General features: G+C 37.1%; 1 protein-coding gene across 2 annotated transcripts; it reads left to right on the plus strand.

Moving 5' to 3' along the window:
- The first annotated feature begins 10,118 nt into the window (after nucleotides 1-10,118).
- Nucleotides 10,119-14,880, plus strand: LOC109205765. Of its 2 annotated transcripts, XM_019368511.1 has the most exons (9): nucleotides 10,123-10,491; nucleotides 11,320-11,497; nucleotides 11,957-12,034; nucleotides 12,342-12,705; nucleotides 12,837-12,949; nucleotides 13,075-13,239; nucleotides 13,379-13,518; nucleotides 14,286-14,378; nucleotides 14,475-14,880. In XM_019368511.1, the coding sequence occupies exons 1-9, from the start codon at nucleotides 10,424-10,426 to the stop codon at nucleotides 14,632-14,634; spliced, it is 1,359 nt and encodes a 452-aa protein (XP_019224056.1). In that variant the 5' UTR covers nucleotides 10,123-10,423; the 3' UTR covers nucleotides 14,635-14,880. The 2 variants fall into 2 exon arrangements, with proteins under 2 accessions (XP_019224058.1, XP_019224056.1); XM_019368513.1 differs by lacking the exons at nucleotides 14,286-14,378; nucleotides 14,475-14,880 and adding an exon at nucleotides 13,604-13,841 and having other exon boundaries at nucleotides 10,119-10,491.
- Nucleotides 14,881-15,962: the final 1,082 nt, after the last annotated feature.

Genomic DNA, 15,962 nt, shown 5'->3' on the forward strand with positions numbered 1-15,962 from the left:
GAGCTTCTGTTTTTTGGGGAGGGGGCTGTAAGGTTTTTAAAAAAGAATTCCGACTGATTCGGTCGGAATTATTATTTTAATTTTTTTTTAAAAACTACTGACCAAATCGGTCGGAAATGAAGTCAAACCAGTCAAAATAAATTTTTCGCCAAAAGTTGCGATCAATTTGGTCGGAAATGTGGTCGAAAAAATTTTAAAAATATATATGAATTTTTTTTTGAAAATTCCGACGGATTCCATCGGAGATTTCCGACGAAAAATTTCAGTCGGAAATTAGCATTTTTCTAGTAGTGACCATTGATTGTTTGTCAATAGTTCATCGTTATTAACCCCATCTAGACCACGAGGTCCTGCTTCAGCCAGCTCGAGGTCCAGCTTTGTAACCCCATTGGTTTGCACATCTTATTCTCTTTACTTATACCTAGCATCTATTGCTTAACAACTAGCATTAAAATAAATCACGTATTTTAGAACCACAAAATCAAACATAATTGTAGTTATCATTTTCAAGGAAAACAGACAGTAAGTTTTAAAATAAAAAAAGATTTACCTAAATATATATACGTAAGATACCAAATATATTTTCTCTTAATAATTGAATAAAGTGTGATAATATGACTTTTACATGTCACTTCCTATTTCTCTTTCTTAATAATAACTTATTCAATATCAAGTAAGTTTAAGTCATGTCAATAATAAAATATGATCGATAAGATTAAGTAATTTTTAAATTTACATATTGAAGAGGAACCTTGGAATATTAGTAAAGTTGTTTCCGTGTGACCTATAGGTCAGAGATTCGAGCATGAAATCATCCACACCCCTACATCACACACCTTTAGGGTGAGGTCTTTCCCCGAACCCCAGAGGCAGAGCCATAGTGTTGGCTTAGGGTCGGTCGAACCCAGTAGCTTCGGTTCAAATCATGTATTTGTCTTAATTTTTTTTAGTAAATATGTACAAATTATTAATTTAGAACCCAATAACTTAAACAGATTAGGATCTCAAACTCGTAAGCTTGAAATCATGACTCTGCCTCTGCCGGACCTTACGTTAACACGAGATACTCATACTGTGACGACCCGACCCGTCGTCTCATGAGTTACCGCCCGTTTCCCCATTTTATGCTTCTTCATGTTTCATCATCGGTAGTTGGTGTGTTAGAGTTGATTTGGGTTGGTTTTGGTAGGAAAATGAGGCACATAGTCTCTTTAAGGAAGGTTTGGTTTGGAAAAGTCAACCGGATGTTGACTTATGAGTTCAAGGGCTCGGATATGAATTCCGATGATTCGGTTAGCTTCGGGGGATGATTTGTGTCTTAGGAGTGTGATCGGAAGTATTTTGGAGGTCCGGTGTAGAATTATGCTTGAATTGGCGAAGTTAGTATTTTGGCGAATGTGAGCACGTGATTTTTGCCCTAAGCAATAATTCCCAAAATTTCAAACAAAACAGTTTTTCTAGTATTTATAATTTTTTTTGTGAATTTTGTGGCATCCTTTGGTAATTGTTGCATTTTTATTTGTGCATTTTAATCCATATGAAAATACCAAAAATATGCATTGGCATTTAGGGATTTAATTTCATAATTTTAGTACTAATTAATTTTAGAATAAATGTAGAGAAAATTGCAAGAAAATAGTTCTTTGCATTATTAATTATTGCATTTGTTTTAAATAGAGTTATAAGTAATTCTAGGAGTTAAATAGTGTAATTAGGTCTGTGTCTTTGTTTAGCTATTTAATAAACTAACAAAAAAAAATAAATAAATACAAAAAAATACAAAAAAAGGAGAAAAAGAGAAAAATTCAAAATGGTCTTGAGTAAAGACCAAATTTGGGCCAAAATCAGGTAGCCCAAACAATTCCCACGTCCAGACCCAAACACCCTGCCCGGTCCAATTGCCTCACGTTCAAAACGACGTCGTTTTGACGTCGTTTAATCACGACCGTCTATTTCCCCAAATCCAATGGCCACGGTTAACTCTCAAAATGGAATAAAACTGTCCGAGTTATACACAAAAAATCAAAACATAATTCCTCTTCCTCGTACCAACCCGTCCCCTGTAACGCCGGTGCCGGCCACCCTCCTCCGCCCTAGCCCCACCGTCCCTCCGCCGTCCGCCGCCGGCCGGAAATCGCCGCCGCCGGCGGCGAAGCTCCGATGACCACCAAAATTACACCCTGGAACCACTGTCTCCTCCTCTTTCCAAATCCCCAAATATCATCCCTCAATTCCTAGCCAAACCTCTCGAATATTGGATCGAATTTTCCGGCCATGACACAACCTTGTCCAAACCATCCCAAACTCACACCATAGAACCGCCTTAACTTCCCCTACCCAACCCCCATAGTCACTTGTCTCGAACATGGCCTGAATTGCTCAAATATCCGATCGAAAATCCGGTCAGAACCCTAAATTCTCCAAACCCCACCAAATTAATACCACGTGACCTCTTCACTTCCCTCATGAGGAATTTGTCATCATTAGCATTCAGATCTCACCAGAAATAGTCGAATTTTGAATCTGAAGAGCTATGCGACTTTGGGAGTTGTACAGATGAGTCCTCTTCCTTTTGTGTTTGATTTTTTGCGCTGTTAAGATTAGGTTAGTTTACAATTAGTATGTTAGGTTTTAGATTAGGTCTGTAGTTACTGTTTCTGAAATTGGATAACTGTTAATTGTATAGCTTAGTTCTCTTCACCTGTCAAACGTTTTGTTTCGTTTTGATCCTCCATCTGGTTTAATTCTGTTTTGTAATCTCCATTTATTTTGATTAGGGAATGCATGTTTAGGACTTAGTTTAATTTTGTTGGAGTCACTCGACATGTTCAGTCGAATTAGTATAGTTTGACATAGGGACTAGCATTTCTGCCTCTGTTTAGTGTAGTTAACAGTCGTTGCTGATTTGATAATCCAATAATTTGACTATTAGCCTATTTTCTTTTGATCAGTTTCAATCAATCTTGTGCGTATTGTTTGTTTCAGTTTAATATGTTTAATCAGTGATTGTTATACTTCAGTGTAATGCCCGGTTCAATTAGTTGTTAATTAGATGAATTTGGCCATAGCAAATGGATTCAATTAGGGTAGAAAGAGGACTAAAGTCTTTGGGTTTGGGTAGTAATTTCAGGGGATTTCAAGGGGTAGTATAGGCATGGAAAAGGGTAGTTTCACTAAGATTGGTAATTGTTAAAGTAAAGTAAGGGTAGAATAGGAATTGTAATGGGCATAGAACCTTCTAGGATGGACTATAGTGTAGGTTCTAATAAACTTAAGGGAGTTACTTGTGTAACAAGTCAGAAAATAAAGGGGTAAACACTGAAATTAGAATAGGGACTAAGGGGGTAAAGAAAATCTGAAATTGGATCTTAAGTTCACCTATAAATAGGCATTCATTTGCCTTGAGTAAAGAAGTTTTTTCAGCCATCGAAAATCCCCCGGATTCTCCACAAGGTTCAGATCAGAAATCTGAAATCCAACCCTTCCTTGGATCTTAGTTCTCTCAAAATTTCCAGAAAAACAATAGAAAAAAAATAAAAAAAAAAATTACTGTTTCATTAATTTCTCCTTTGCTCACCTTCAGATTCCAGTCCTTAATTCAATTGTCTAGCTCATTAAGGATCAGAAATAACCTGAACTCGTTTGATTCTGATCAATGTTGATATTCACAAGCTGTTCGAGTCATGTGTGCATGAGGTCTGCTTAGTTCGAGTGTTGTTTGCTTACTGGTTGTGTCAGTCCTGGGTTCATCTTTGGTTATTTGGTGCCATTTTGGTTTGATCTGTGAACTCTGTGGGCTTTCCAATTTATCCTGAACTGCTGAATCTGTGCTGGTCTGTTGTTGAGATTTTAAATTGGTTCTCTGAGTTGCTGCTGAAGCTGTTACTGCTGCTAATCTTTCCTTTTCCTATTTCAATTCAAATCCCAGGTACACGTTTATGAACTCACCTTGATGTTAGCTGTGAAGTGAAGTGGAAATGGAAATACTGCCAAATCTAGGCTCATTTGAACGTTGTTTAGTTGGATAAATGTAATTGGTGTTAGTTAGTAGTTTTGAGTGTATGAATAATAGATACATTTGGACTGTTAATCTGGACTGTTATGGACTTTGAATTCTGTACTTGTTAAGGCATTTTAGAACAGTAGCATAGCAGGATTAGTTTAAATACAACTTTGAAATCAAATAACGCAAGCATGAAATCAGTAGCTCAGTGTGATGCACGTTCAATTCTAGATGCTGATACGCCTTTAAAATCAGTATGCATAGCCCATAAATCAGTCGTTTCATTTAAAGAGTGTAGAGTAATTTCAATAGTTTTGGTTTAATTGAATCAGAATTCTTCTTTTTAATTTAAATCCAGGCCCTATAGCCTATCCCCAGGACGTTTGGGCTTAGGCGTGGACTGGCAGCTTGCAGGAGCCCAAATAACTGGCAGCTTGTTAGAAGAGCATGGGTACAATACTCCTTCGTTGGGCTTAGCCCGATCGATGGCCTTGACACATAATTACCATTTAACTTACTTCAGTTCAATAACAAACTTTAGGATTTTTCTTGCGCTGCTGGAGACAAATAAAAAATATAGTTTGCTTTAAGACTGCCTTTTCCTGAATAAAAATTACACGAGCCTCGCCAAAATATAAGTTGCGGGGTCTTCGATAATGCTTTATATAAAATTTAGATTTCGGGATACGCCGCTTAGCAAATTTCACGGCCTTCCCCAAATATAATAAACACGTAGCTGCTTTAGGCGCGTACTTTAATATTACTTCCCTAAATTCGGGTGCACATTTATGTGACCCAAATCCAAATCTCAACGAAGCCGAAATGTGTTAACGATCACGGGTGCACTGGTGCAACGTGGTTCGAGACGCATTTTCACGACGTTGCAATTCTCTAAAAATAATAATAATAAAAGTGTTTCAAGAGTTAAAAGGCGCATAGATTAAAACATGTACTAAAATCAAACAAATGAGCCAAATATGACAGTTGAGTGACCGTGCTAGAACAACGGAACCCGGGAATGCCTAACACCTTCTCCCGGGTTAACAGAATTCCTTACTCGGATTTCTTGTTCGCTGACTGTAAAACAGAGTCAATCTTTCCTCGATTCGGGATTTAAAACCGATGACTTGGGACACCATAACTATCCCAAGTGGCGACTCTGATCTTAAATAAATAATCCCGTTCCGATTGTCACTTCAAGTTGGAAATAACTCCCTTTACCATACCCTCTTCCGCGGGTGTAGTAAGTAAAAAGGAGGTGTGACAGCGAATTCCGGTCGATAGGTGAGATTTTGATCCGAGGGTCGGAATGGAATTCCGAGAGTTGCTGTAGCTTCATTATGTGATTTGGGATGTGTGTGCAAAATTTCAGGTCATTCGGAGGTGATTTGGGTAGGTTTTTGATCGAATGCAGGTTTCGGAAGATTTGGATGAACTTAGGCTTGAATTTGATGTAATTTGATGGTTTAGGTGTTATTGTGGTGTTTTGATGATTTGAGCAAGTTTGAATAAGGTGTTGGATCATGTTTGTGTTTTTGGTTGAGGTCCCGGGGGCCTCGGAGTGATTTTGGATGGCTAACGGGAAGTTTTGGCTTGTAAAACTTAAGAATTTGCTGCTGCTTCTGGTATTTCCGCTCCTCCGAAAATGGGACCTCAGAAGCAGTACCGCAGGAGCGGGTGGGGAGTCGCAGAAGCAGGGAGAACCGCAGGTGCGGAAGTTCAGCAGTTAAGGGGGATTCGCAGATGGGAGATTTTGTCCGCGGAAGCGGAAGTCGCAGGAGCGCATATTCAACCGCAGAAGCGGATATTTCCGCAGAAGCGGTGCATTAACCGCAAAAGCGGGAGTCGCAGATGCGGCCATGGAGCCGCAGATTCGGAAATGTCTGAGCAGTGTTATTAAATTTCATCTTCGCAAAATTTCATAAGGGTTCATAATTTTCACTTCGGACTTAGAGAATTGGGGCGAGTTGGAAGAGAGAAATCAAGGGACTTCATTGAGGTAAGAATTTCTGAGTCTAAAACACGATTTTATGGTACAAATACATGAATTAAGACTGAAAAATTAAGGAATCAAAGGTCAAAAATGGTGGTTAGGGCTTGGAGCTTAAGAGAGCTAAAATGGGGATTTGAGGGGTCACTTGGACTCCGATTTTGGTGTTCTTCATATGTATAGACTCATGGCGAGATAAGGAATCAGTTGATGGTAAATTTTCTGATTTTCGAGAAGTGGGCCCGGGGCTCGGGTTATGCTAATTTCGAGATTTCAGCTATTTTTCGATTGTTTTCGATTGGGTATTGTCCCATTAGCATATTGTGATGTATTCGTTGTGGTTTTGATCAGATTCGGTACACGAGGAGGTCAATTCGAAAGGCAAGGGCATAGCGAGCTAGGACTTTGGCCGGCTTGAGGTGAGTAATAGATGTAAATGCTGTTCTGAGGGTTTGAAACCCCGTGTTTGCACATCGTAGTGCTATGTGAGGTGACTTACACGCTGGATAACAGGCGTGGGGTAGAGCACCGTCGGGGATTGTGACTTGGTCCGTCCCGCTTAATAAAATTATTACCTAATTGATTGGAGCTTAGTTGATATCCTTATGAAAAAAATGGATTAATTATCATAATTGGGCTTTGTGCCAACTGCTTGAATCCTTCAGGGATTTATTTTTACTGGTTTCTTACCGTATTTACAGATAATTGAACTCAGCCCTAGAATTTAATACCGTTTTGTAAACTCAGCCATTTTTCTCAAACTAGAAACTTAATTAATATTTTTAAATGAAGTCTGGGCTGAATATTTCTATATTATTGTTATGCCCGAGGGGCTTATGTGATTTTGGACTGATTATGGATCGGGCTGCGCGCCGCAGCGGTACTGTACTGATATTGATATGAGGCCAAGGGCCTGGTTGATGCCACGAGATGGCTTATTATTGCGCTTGGGCCGTAAGGGGCCCCTCCCGGAGTCTGCACACCCCCAGTGAGCGCCGTCGACGATAAATAAATGGAGCGGGCTGCACGCCGCAGCGCGTACTGGAGAGTACCGGTTTATGTGTTGCATTGCATACTATTATTTGTCATTTATTTACTTATCTGCTGTGATATTTCTGTAATTGTTTTTCACTGTTCCACCGGATTTTATGCTGCTAGGTTCAAGTTTTTGTACTTATAGAATTACTTTGTGCCTATTCAGGATTTCTTACTCTCAGTCTTTATTTATGTTTATTACTCACTGAGTTGGAAGTACTCACTTTACTCCCTGCACCTTGTGTGCAGATTCAGGTGCACCCACTGAGGCTGAGTGAGACTTTTCTTTGTTGAGCATCACCTCCGGGAGCATCAAGGTAGCTGCATGACGTCCGCAGTCCTGATCTTCCCATCTATCCTATTTATTTTATTCCGCATTTCTTCAGAACATTATGTAGTAGGCTGACACTCGTATATCAGAGGCTCAGACTTGTGACACCGGATTCTTCAGGCTGTGTAGTAGTATTTCTACTTGGGTTTTCCGCATGTTTTAATTATATTTCAGAGTTTCAGTATTATGACTTAGTAATTATTTGTGTTAATTGAATCATGAACTGTATAAAAAGGGTTAAGGTGGTTGAATTGGTCGGGCTTGCCTAGCAGTGTGTTGGGCGCCATCACGATCGGGGTTGGGATCGTGACACATACACCAGACAATCCCTTTTAGTGTTACCAATAAATATGTTGTTGCATGAAGGAGTAGGAGAGTAGTAATATTAAAGGGGTGGGGTGTTGTCCATAATGTGATGTCTAGAAAAACTAGTCATGAATTATCATACTCTAATATTGATGGGAGAAGTGCACGGTTGGCCACTAATAACACATGTATTTACTTTTAAGCCACCATTTAAAATATTTTTAGTCTTTAACTCCTGCTTTAACAAACTTTAACTGCCCAGACGAAAATACCCTTCTGCTCGTGTCCTTAACTTCAGGACTTCAGGACTTCAGGACTATATGTCCTTAACTTTTGAACTTGGAACTCTAAGTTCAGGACTTCAGGACTGCATGTCATTAACTTTTGAACCTGTAACTCTAAGTTCAGGACTTCAGGGACTTCAGGACTACATGTCCTTAATATTTGAACTTGGAACTCTAAGTTCAAGACTTCAAGACTACATGTCCTTAACTTTTGAACTTGGAACTCAAACTTCAAGACCAAACGTCCTTAACTTTTGAACTTGTAACTGTAAGTTAAGGACTGCTTGTCCTTAACTTTTGAACTTGTAACTATAAGTTAAGGACTGTCTGTCCTTAACTTTAGAACTTGTAACTGTAAGTTAAGAACTGTCTGTCCTTAACTTTTGAACTTGTGTCCTTAACTATTGAACTTAACTTTAGGACTTCAAGTTAGAAACTCATAAGTTCACCAGCAGAAAAATCAAAAAATAAACTATTATGTGCAATTTCTGGTGTGTCGAGAAACAAAACCACTTGCATTCTGCTCATGGAAAATCATGACTCATGGAAACTCATCATAAAATTGGTGGAGGGTCTTGGGCAACTTAACAATTTTGCAGCCAATTCTGATGAATATGGGGATACACAATTCCTTAAACACAAGCCGCAACATGTTCTCTTTGCCATGATAACGAACTTCTCCAGAACCATTGCATTTTTAGCAGAAATTTTAAAAGTTCAAAAAGCCTATCATGCCTCCACGTCCGACACATCCCGATGAAAATGGGGCAGATAATATTAACACTCTTGGGACTGGGAAATACAGAGTTTGAAATCCAACTCTCCAGATTGATATTTCAAGTTAAAAACACCATAGAATACGAAGTCTTTATATTTTGAATGCATCGGTGTATTTCCGTTTGGGGAGGAAAAGGTAACATAGTCTTTTCGTATTAATTTTAATAGACTAGTGGCTACTATTGCTAAGCATTAAAAATGCTGGATAAAAAGTAAATACCAGCTTAAACAGTGGCTACCCCACGCCATTTCTACCATATTGATAGCAAAAGAATATACTTTTTCCTATTTGTGTTGGATAATATCAGCTTTAGGAAGAAGAAATTATAAATAAATTATTTAGCCTTCTCCTCTCTTTCCCTTTCTTCGTGAAAGTGCAATTGCTTATGTCTTCACACTTTTCCTTTCTCTTATCTAAACATTGACAACCTTATCCTTACCACTCACTTCACTTCTTACCTAGTTTTCCTCATGATACAAATAAACAAGTTTCACATACATAAATATCCATTATTATTTAAGTATTTTTCTTGTGGTCTAATCCACTAAATTGATCTCAAATAGGAAGATTATATAGAGAACTAATATGTATCAAAGTCTTCGGTCTACACGATGTCTCCTTTTATTTGCTTCAGCTTAAAAAAAAAAAAAATAGTGCACAATATCTTATTTTCCTCTACCGCTCTTTATTTACTTTTGCCCTTTCCGAACTTTGAATTTTCTAATATTTGTTGTCTAAAATAATGCTAGATGTTTTGTAGATACAAAATTAATGTGTCTATATTTTTATAAGTTTGGTAACACGTATAAGACCAATTTTAAAATGATTTAAACTTACGAAAAAATGAAATTACATTGTGCATTTTTGTAATTTAGACTAAGTGTGTTTTTTCACTATCATTTTAAAATATATTTTATGTCATTTTGAAATAAAAGTTATAGTACTCTTTGTGTTATTTCCTGATATATACTTTAATTTTTTTAAATTTATCTAGTTGTTTTAGCTCTAGAATAATGATATTGACACATGGCAATTGACGATAAGCAAAAAATGTCAATTAAATTAGCTTAAGGAGTAAGAATTTTCAATTGACTTATCTCTGCAGTTATCTTCCTAATTTAGTAATTTAAATAATTAATTGCTTAATTTAGATAATTGTTTCCTTCTCAAGACACTCGGCTATAGTTGCGGGATATGCTATTAGTGTCTCTATGTTCCAAAAAAAAAAAAAAGAATACAATCATTTATATAATATACAATCATTTGTGGTTGCCTTGTATAGATTCCATTAACAACTAAAATTAATTGCTTTAATAATCCTTTTCTTTAAAAAAAAAGAAAAAGAAATATTGGGTTATCCTCTTGCTTTTTGGCTTTTCATAATCATCAGCACTATAAATAAGGAACAAGAAAAGGGTGAGAAATACCATTGAATTATTACATAGAGCATAGCACACTAATACCATGGATCTTGGAATTTTTTCTAGTAGCGTCAGCTTCCACTTTTGCTATTCTATTTGTAATTTCAGTTACTTCCATTCATCTTTGTCAGCTCCTTTTGTCTTTTGAGAGTTCAGTTTCACTACCCAAAATGGACAAATACAACTCATTATTTTTTCTGATTTAATTCTTTTGAAGAAATTGATCAACTTTTTCAGCTCTTCTCTTAGTTTTTTTTGGCTATTTCTGTAATTCTATGATGGTCAGCAGTGCTATGAAAGTATCATCTTCAGTAGCTATGGTTTCTTTAGACATTTGCACCAGGTAATATTTTTCTACTTTTAAACTCAAGAATTGAATTGGGTTTTGTTGAATTTTTTGTTCTTGTTTTGATTTATCAAGAAAAATGCTACTCCCTCTGTCCCAATTTATGTGATAATGATTAATTGAACACGAAATTAAAAAAAAAAAAAAAACTTTTGAAATTTATGGTGTAAAATATTTCATAGATATTTTGTGGGTATTTATTAAGCATAAAATAGGATAAAGTTATACAAAAATAACAACAAATCCAATGTAATCTCACAAGTGAGATCTGGGGAAGGTAGTGTCTGCACACACGTTACCCCTATCTTGAAGGTAGAGGGATGTTTCCTATAGACTCTCGGCATAAAATGGGATAAAGTTATATTGTTTGTAAATATAGAAATGTATTTTTCATTAATGTGGTGCTTATACTTTCCTGAGTGAGGGTCGAGTATACACTACCCTCCCAAAACCCCACGGTGTGAGATAATAATGAGTATGTTGTTGTTGTTGTAAATATATAAATGTATTATTCTTTTTCATTAATGTGGTGCTTATGCTTTCGTGAGTCGAGGATAGTACACGCTAACCTCCCCAAACCCCACGGTGTGAGATAATACCGGGTATGTTGTTGTAAATATATAAGTGTACTATAATAGGAAAAGTATCACATATATCGAAACTGAGGGAGTAATTTTTCTTTTTTTCTTTTCCTTATTGCTTTCACTAGAAGGGCTGTAATTTTTATTCTACTTTGTGTTATGTAAAGTTATTTGTGGATTGGAGAAGCATTTGTGCTAGTACTAGGCAAAAATTCCCAAACCCTTTATTCTCTACGATCATCAGGTGTAGTTTTGATGGTCGTGTTGGATGTTGGATTGGGAATGAGGAAGGAAAATGGAACAAATTGGCTGCTCGAAGAAGTACAAAGGCACCCAACATAAGGAGGTTGAGAATTTCACCCTTGGCTTCCTCTGCTCTAGCTGAAACCCGAGGGTCGTCTAGAGCCAAATTCTATAAGGAGGTTGGGACTATATATATTTCTTGTGATATACTACTTTATGAATGAATACTTGTTGTTACAATGGTGCTTTGATACAATGAGCACATTCGAATTCAGTCATTTTCTTTTATTTAATAAGTTCATACCGATAAAAGATAATCCCTCATTTTCATTTTGTGTGCCGGTATTTGACTAGGTAAGGATTTTAAGAAAGAAAGGAAGACTTTTGAAATTTATTATCTTTTTGATCGTCATAATACTGTTGTGGCTATAAAATTATCTCATTAAGGGTAAAATGGAAAGTTTATAGTAGTTAAATTGTTTCGAGATATAGAAAAGTATTGTTCTTTTTCAAACCAAATAGGAAAGAGTGTCAAAAAATGAAACAGATGGAGTATATGAATTGGCCTAATGTTGTCTGTCTATTGGAGCATCGTGGTCTAAATTTAGAGCATTGATTGTAGTTTCATGATTTGGCAGGTTCAAAAAGATGCTAGGGAAAAGTTTACACAGGAGATATCATTTCAGTCCAAGGACAAAGACATTTCCCTGGCAAAGGTAATTATTTGTCTTGTTAAGCTCTTTTCGTTTAGTGCAGTTGATTAATTGATTTCGATAATAAACACTTTCTTGGTTCCAAAAGAGTTCACTTTGCAGTTCTATATTTGGAATTTTTTGTTTATACATAGTTTCTAACATTAAGAATTTTCTTTTAGATAAGTGCATTAAGTCACAAAATGTTAACGTCTGAATGACGGTGTTAAAATATCATTTTGCAAGCAAATTGCTTCTTTCATTTGATTTCTAATTGTATTAACTGCATTCTTAATTTGGCTGTTCGACGTTTTCTATTATCTGGGAGTAGGCTTTGCTCTATGTAGCTTCTGAAGACGAGGCATTTATGGCTTTCAACCGAGAAATCGATGCTTATTCACTACAAAATGAAAGGAGATCTGCTTCATTGCTGTCTGATACACCGGACTGGAAATGCGTGGAAGCCATGCCTCTGGCTGGAAAGAATATGAGCGATTGGATGGCCGAGTTGGATTCCATTGCAAGGGAAGTTGAGGCAGAGCTAGTTCCGAGAGATATAGGATGCGATTTAGCTGAAGTTTTGGATGCAGTGAACGTAGTTCTTTTTAAGTCTAGGGGTTTCAAAAGGTCTTCTGTGATAGTGGATTCGAAATGTTCATACCTGCATTCAGTATTAAGCTCTGGATATTGCAGTGGTATATCTTAAATTCCTTGCCAATATCATCATTAATCTGTATAATTCCTTAGCCTGAAAGTTCACAGTTCTTCTCGAGTTCTTGATGTTTATTATTGATGCAATCTGACATGCTGCTTTACTTCTGTACAGCAATTTTGCTTAGTGTCATTTATATCGAAGTTTGTCGAAGACTTAATCTGACCATGGTGGGATCTCGAATTGGGGAAGATTTCTTGATATGGCCTCAAACTGGAAACCCCGAGGTATGTTGGTCTGAACCAATGGATGTTGTCGATCTTTTCTTTGGCATGTCCGTTCACTACTTTTTATACATTGATGATCTCGAGTCTCATGGAGTTGATATATCTACATTTTGAAACTGTTATAGGAGCTATTCAAGGTTACTTCTGGTCACAGCTTGTTTGGTATTGTTAACGGAAAGTGTGTCAATGACCCTAGATCAAAGGCCTCAGACATCGATAGCGATTCACTGTCAGGGCTTGAGATTGCAACAAACCGAGATATTATCGGAATTGCTTTGGCAAATCTCGTGGTGAGTTTTATTATTCTAAAAGGTAGAGTCTGTTGGACCTTTTAATATTCATAAATCTCATGGTATTATTTATGAGTATTAATGTCGTCATTGATAACTTTGGCAAAATAATTGATCAATAATCAAATTTATTTTGCAGAGGCTTCACTGGAAACGCGCGTCAAGAGCAAATCACGGCTTGATGCTGACTTCTCCACTTAGGTCTGTGGATAACTCTGATGAGAAGTTTAAGAAGGCGGATGCTTCAAGTGTACCTTTGCTGCGGCCTCAAGATTTGAGGTAAAAATCATATGCTCTATTTTGTCTTTGTTACTAGCACCGGTTCTTTTTCCTGATTAAGCAGGCCGACTTTGTATTCCTACAGGTTCATGATGCTAATTTGCAACCTTGGCATGAGAAAGGGAGAATTGTGAATTTTGGCGACATTATAAAATCAACTGTCTAATTCTAACTTTCTACAGAAAACAACCACTTGATCTACTATTGCTGCAATATTGCATGGTTTTAACTCCTTCATCTGTTTTTTTTAGTTCGTCAAGCATAGTAGGTTCCCGGAATCTATAGCTCCATTTTGGTTTGAGAAAGTCTGTTCCATATCTAAACTACAGTGGCCTAGCTGATAATGTCTAACTTGCACTACTCCTTAGATATGTTCGTAATAATGAAATTTTCATGTCCGTTTATGCATCGTGGTATTGGCTGAGTTGGTTATCAATCGAACAGGGGATTCTTGGCATTTGAGTATCATCACTTCTGGTACATTAGTTTTATCCGAAGTGCAGAAACATGCGAGAGAACAGCCCTAATTGATTCATTTATTATAGAACTGTTCTCAGGTGGCTATATTATATATATATAAGACCCCTTGCTTAATTATCTTTTATACAATCTCAGGTGTTTTTTTCCTAGTTTGGCGCAGCTAAGAAACATTATTTTCCTAATTATCATGACGAATGTTCTGACCTTAGCTCTAGGGGATTAGTTTGTGTTGTAATATCGATCTCACGTGTAATGACATTATATCTGGGATGGTACCAACTTTCTAGGCTGGCTATAATGGCTTCGCAAAGATTGCTGATTCTGCAGCCGCACAATTGGGCGCTGAGGAGAGACCACGGCATGATGTTGTACTATAGCAGGTAAATAATGACACTCAATTTAACATGTTCCTATTCTTTTCCTCATTTCCTGAAACTTTTCATAGTACTATTAACAATTGACATATGAACAAACAGGGAATACGAGGAGGCGGTACAGGAACTTAGCATTTGCATGGCCTTTGCACCAGAAGAAGAGGCTGAAGTTCTAGAGGCATTTGTTGAGAAATTACACTTATTGCGAGTTGAATCGTCGTGGAAGTCTCTGGGACGTAAAGGTCGGTTAACAGTTACTTGACTCTTGTTTGTACAAAAGCTGAGCTCATTCTCACTTGTTGAGCCATTACAGAACTTAGTATAAGAATACAACCTATAGAATTTTATAGCTGTAACCTCTTTTTTTGACTTCTGTAAATATTTCATTGAGCCAAAGCTTCATATGCCGAGCTTCAATTAGGAGATGAATGATATAGCTTGAACAACTCCTGGCAATGATACTAATTCTCATAGTATGATACTGTTGGAAGGGAAGTTTTCTTCTATAGCCTACTGGTTCTCTTTTGTTTGTCATGCCAAAAGGGATGCCAAAATTTTTTTTGGGCTTTTAACACATTTGACTGGTTGAAGGCGAGCATTGGAGCAACGATAAAGTTGTCTCTGTGTGACCTATAGGTCACGGGTTCGAACCGTGGAAGCAACCATTAATGCTTGCATTAGAGTAGACTGTCTACATTACACCCTTCTGGGTGCGGTCCTTCCTCGGACCCTGCGTGAATAGGGGATACTTTGTGCAAAGAGTTGCATTTTGACCGGTCGGCCAAATATAATTACCGCTGTTAGCCAAATATACAAAAAACATGCACTGATTATGTATAAAGTATGTTCGTTATTGGTCCTTCCTCAGACCCTGCGTGAATACGAGATGCTTTGTGCACTGAGCTGCATTTTTACTGGTCGGCCAAAAAGAATTTCGCTGCTAGCCAAATATACAAAAAGATACACTAATTATGTATAAAATATATTCATTATATATATATATATATATATATATATATATATATATACCGGCTATTATTTTGGGAGGGCGGCTATACTGTGTAAAAATCAATATACTAATTGGAGGATATAGAAAGAAAATGTAGACCATAATTTGCTGCTTAAGTAATCTGGTTAGCTGATTGTAGCTTTGCTTATCTAAGCTATAAGTTGATAAGCTTCTTAATTAAGCTCTGCCAAGAATCAGAGATTAGAATATATAATCTAATACTAATAAATTAGCAGATAAATTAAATATGATATAGATAACATTATTGTCATAATTCTCTCACAAGTTATTATATCAGCTCTCCTTAAGAATTGTTATTCTCTAGAAAGCAGGCACAGAATCTTTCAGATTGTGCTTGAACTAATGGGTTAGGTACTGCGTAGTTAACTTAATAGATGTGGACATGAAAGCCATTACTAGCTGGAATTTGTAGATAAGATTGACAAGCCTGCAGCTTCCCTGGAAACCCCCCCCCCCCCCCCCCCCCTCACAACGTCTACAACAAGGACAACTTATCAGTGTAATTCCACAAGTAGAGTCTGGGGATGGTATGTGTACGAAAACTTTACCCCTACCTTGTA

Source organism: Nicotiana attenuata, unplaced genomic scaffold, assembly GCF_001879085.1.
Source record: "Nicotiana attenuata strain UT unplaced genomic scaffold, NIATTr2, whole genome shotgun sequence".
Lineage (NCBI taxonomy): Eukaryota > Viridiplantae > Streptophyta > Magnoliopsida > Solanales > Solanaceae > Nicotiana > Nicotiana attenuata.

Coding starts and splice junctions, on each gene's coding strand:
- LOC109205765 (XM_019368511.1), top strand. CDS start 10,424: ATGATGGTCAGCAGTGCTATGAAAGTATCATCTTCAGTAGCTATGGTT. Junction 12,950..13,074: donor CTCAAACTGGAAACCCCGAG/GTATGTTGGTCT, acceptor AAACTGTTATAG/GAGCTATTCAAGGTTACTTC. Junction 13,519..14,285: donor CTGCGGCCTCAAGATTTGAG/GTAAAAATCATA, acceptor CCAACTTTCTAG/GCTGGCTATAATGGCTTCGC.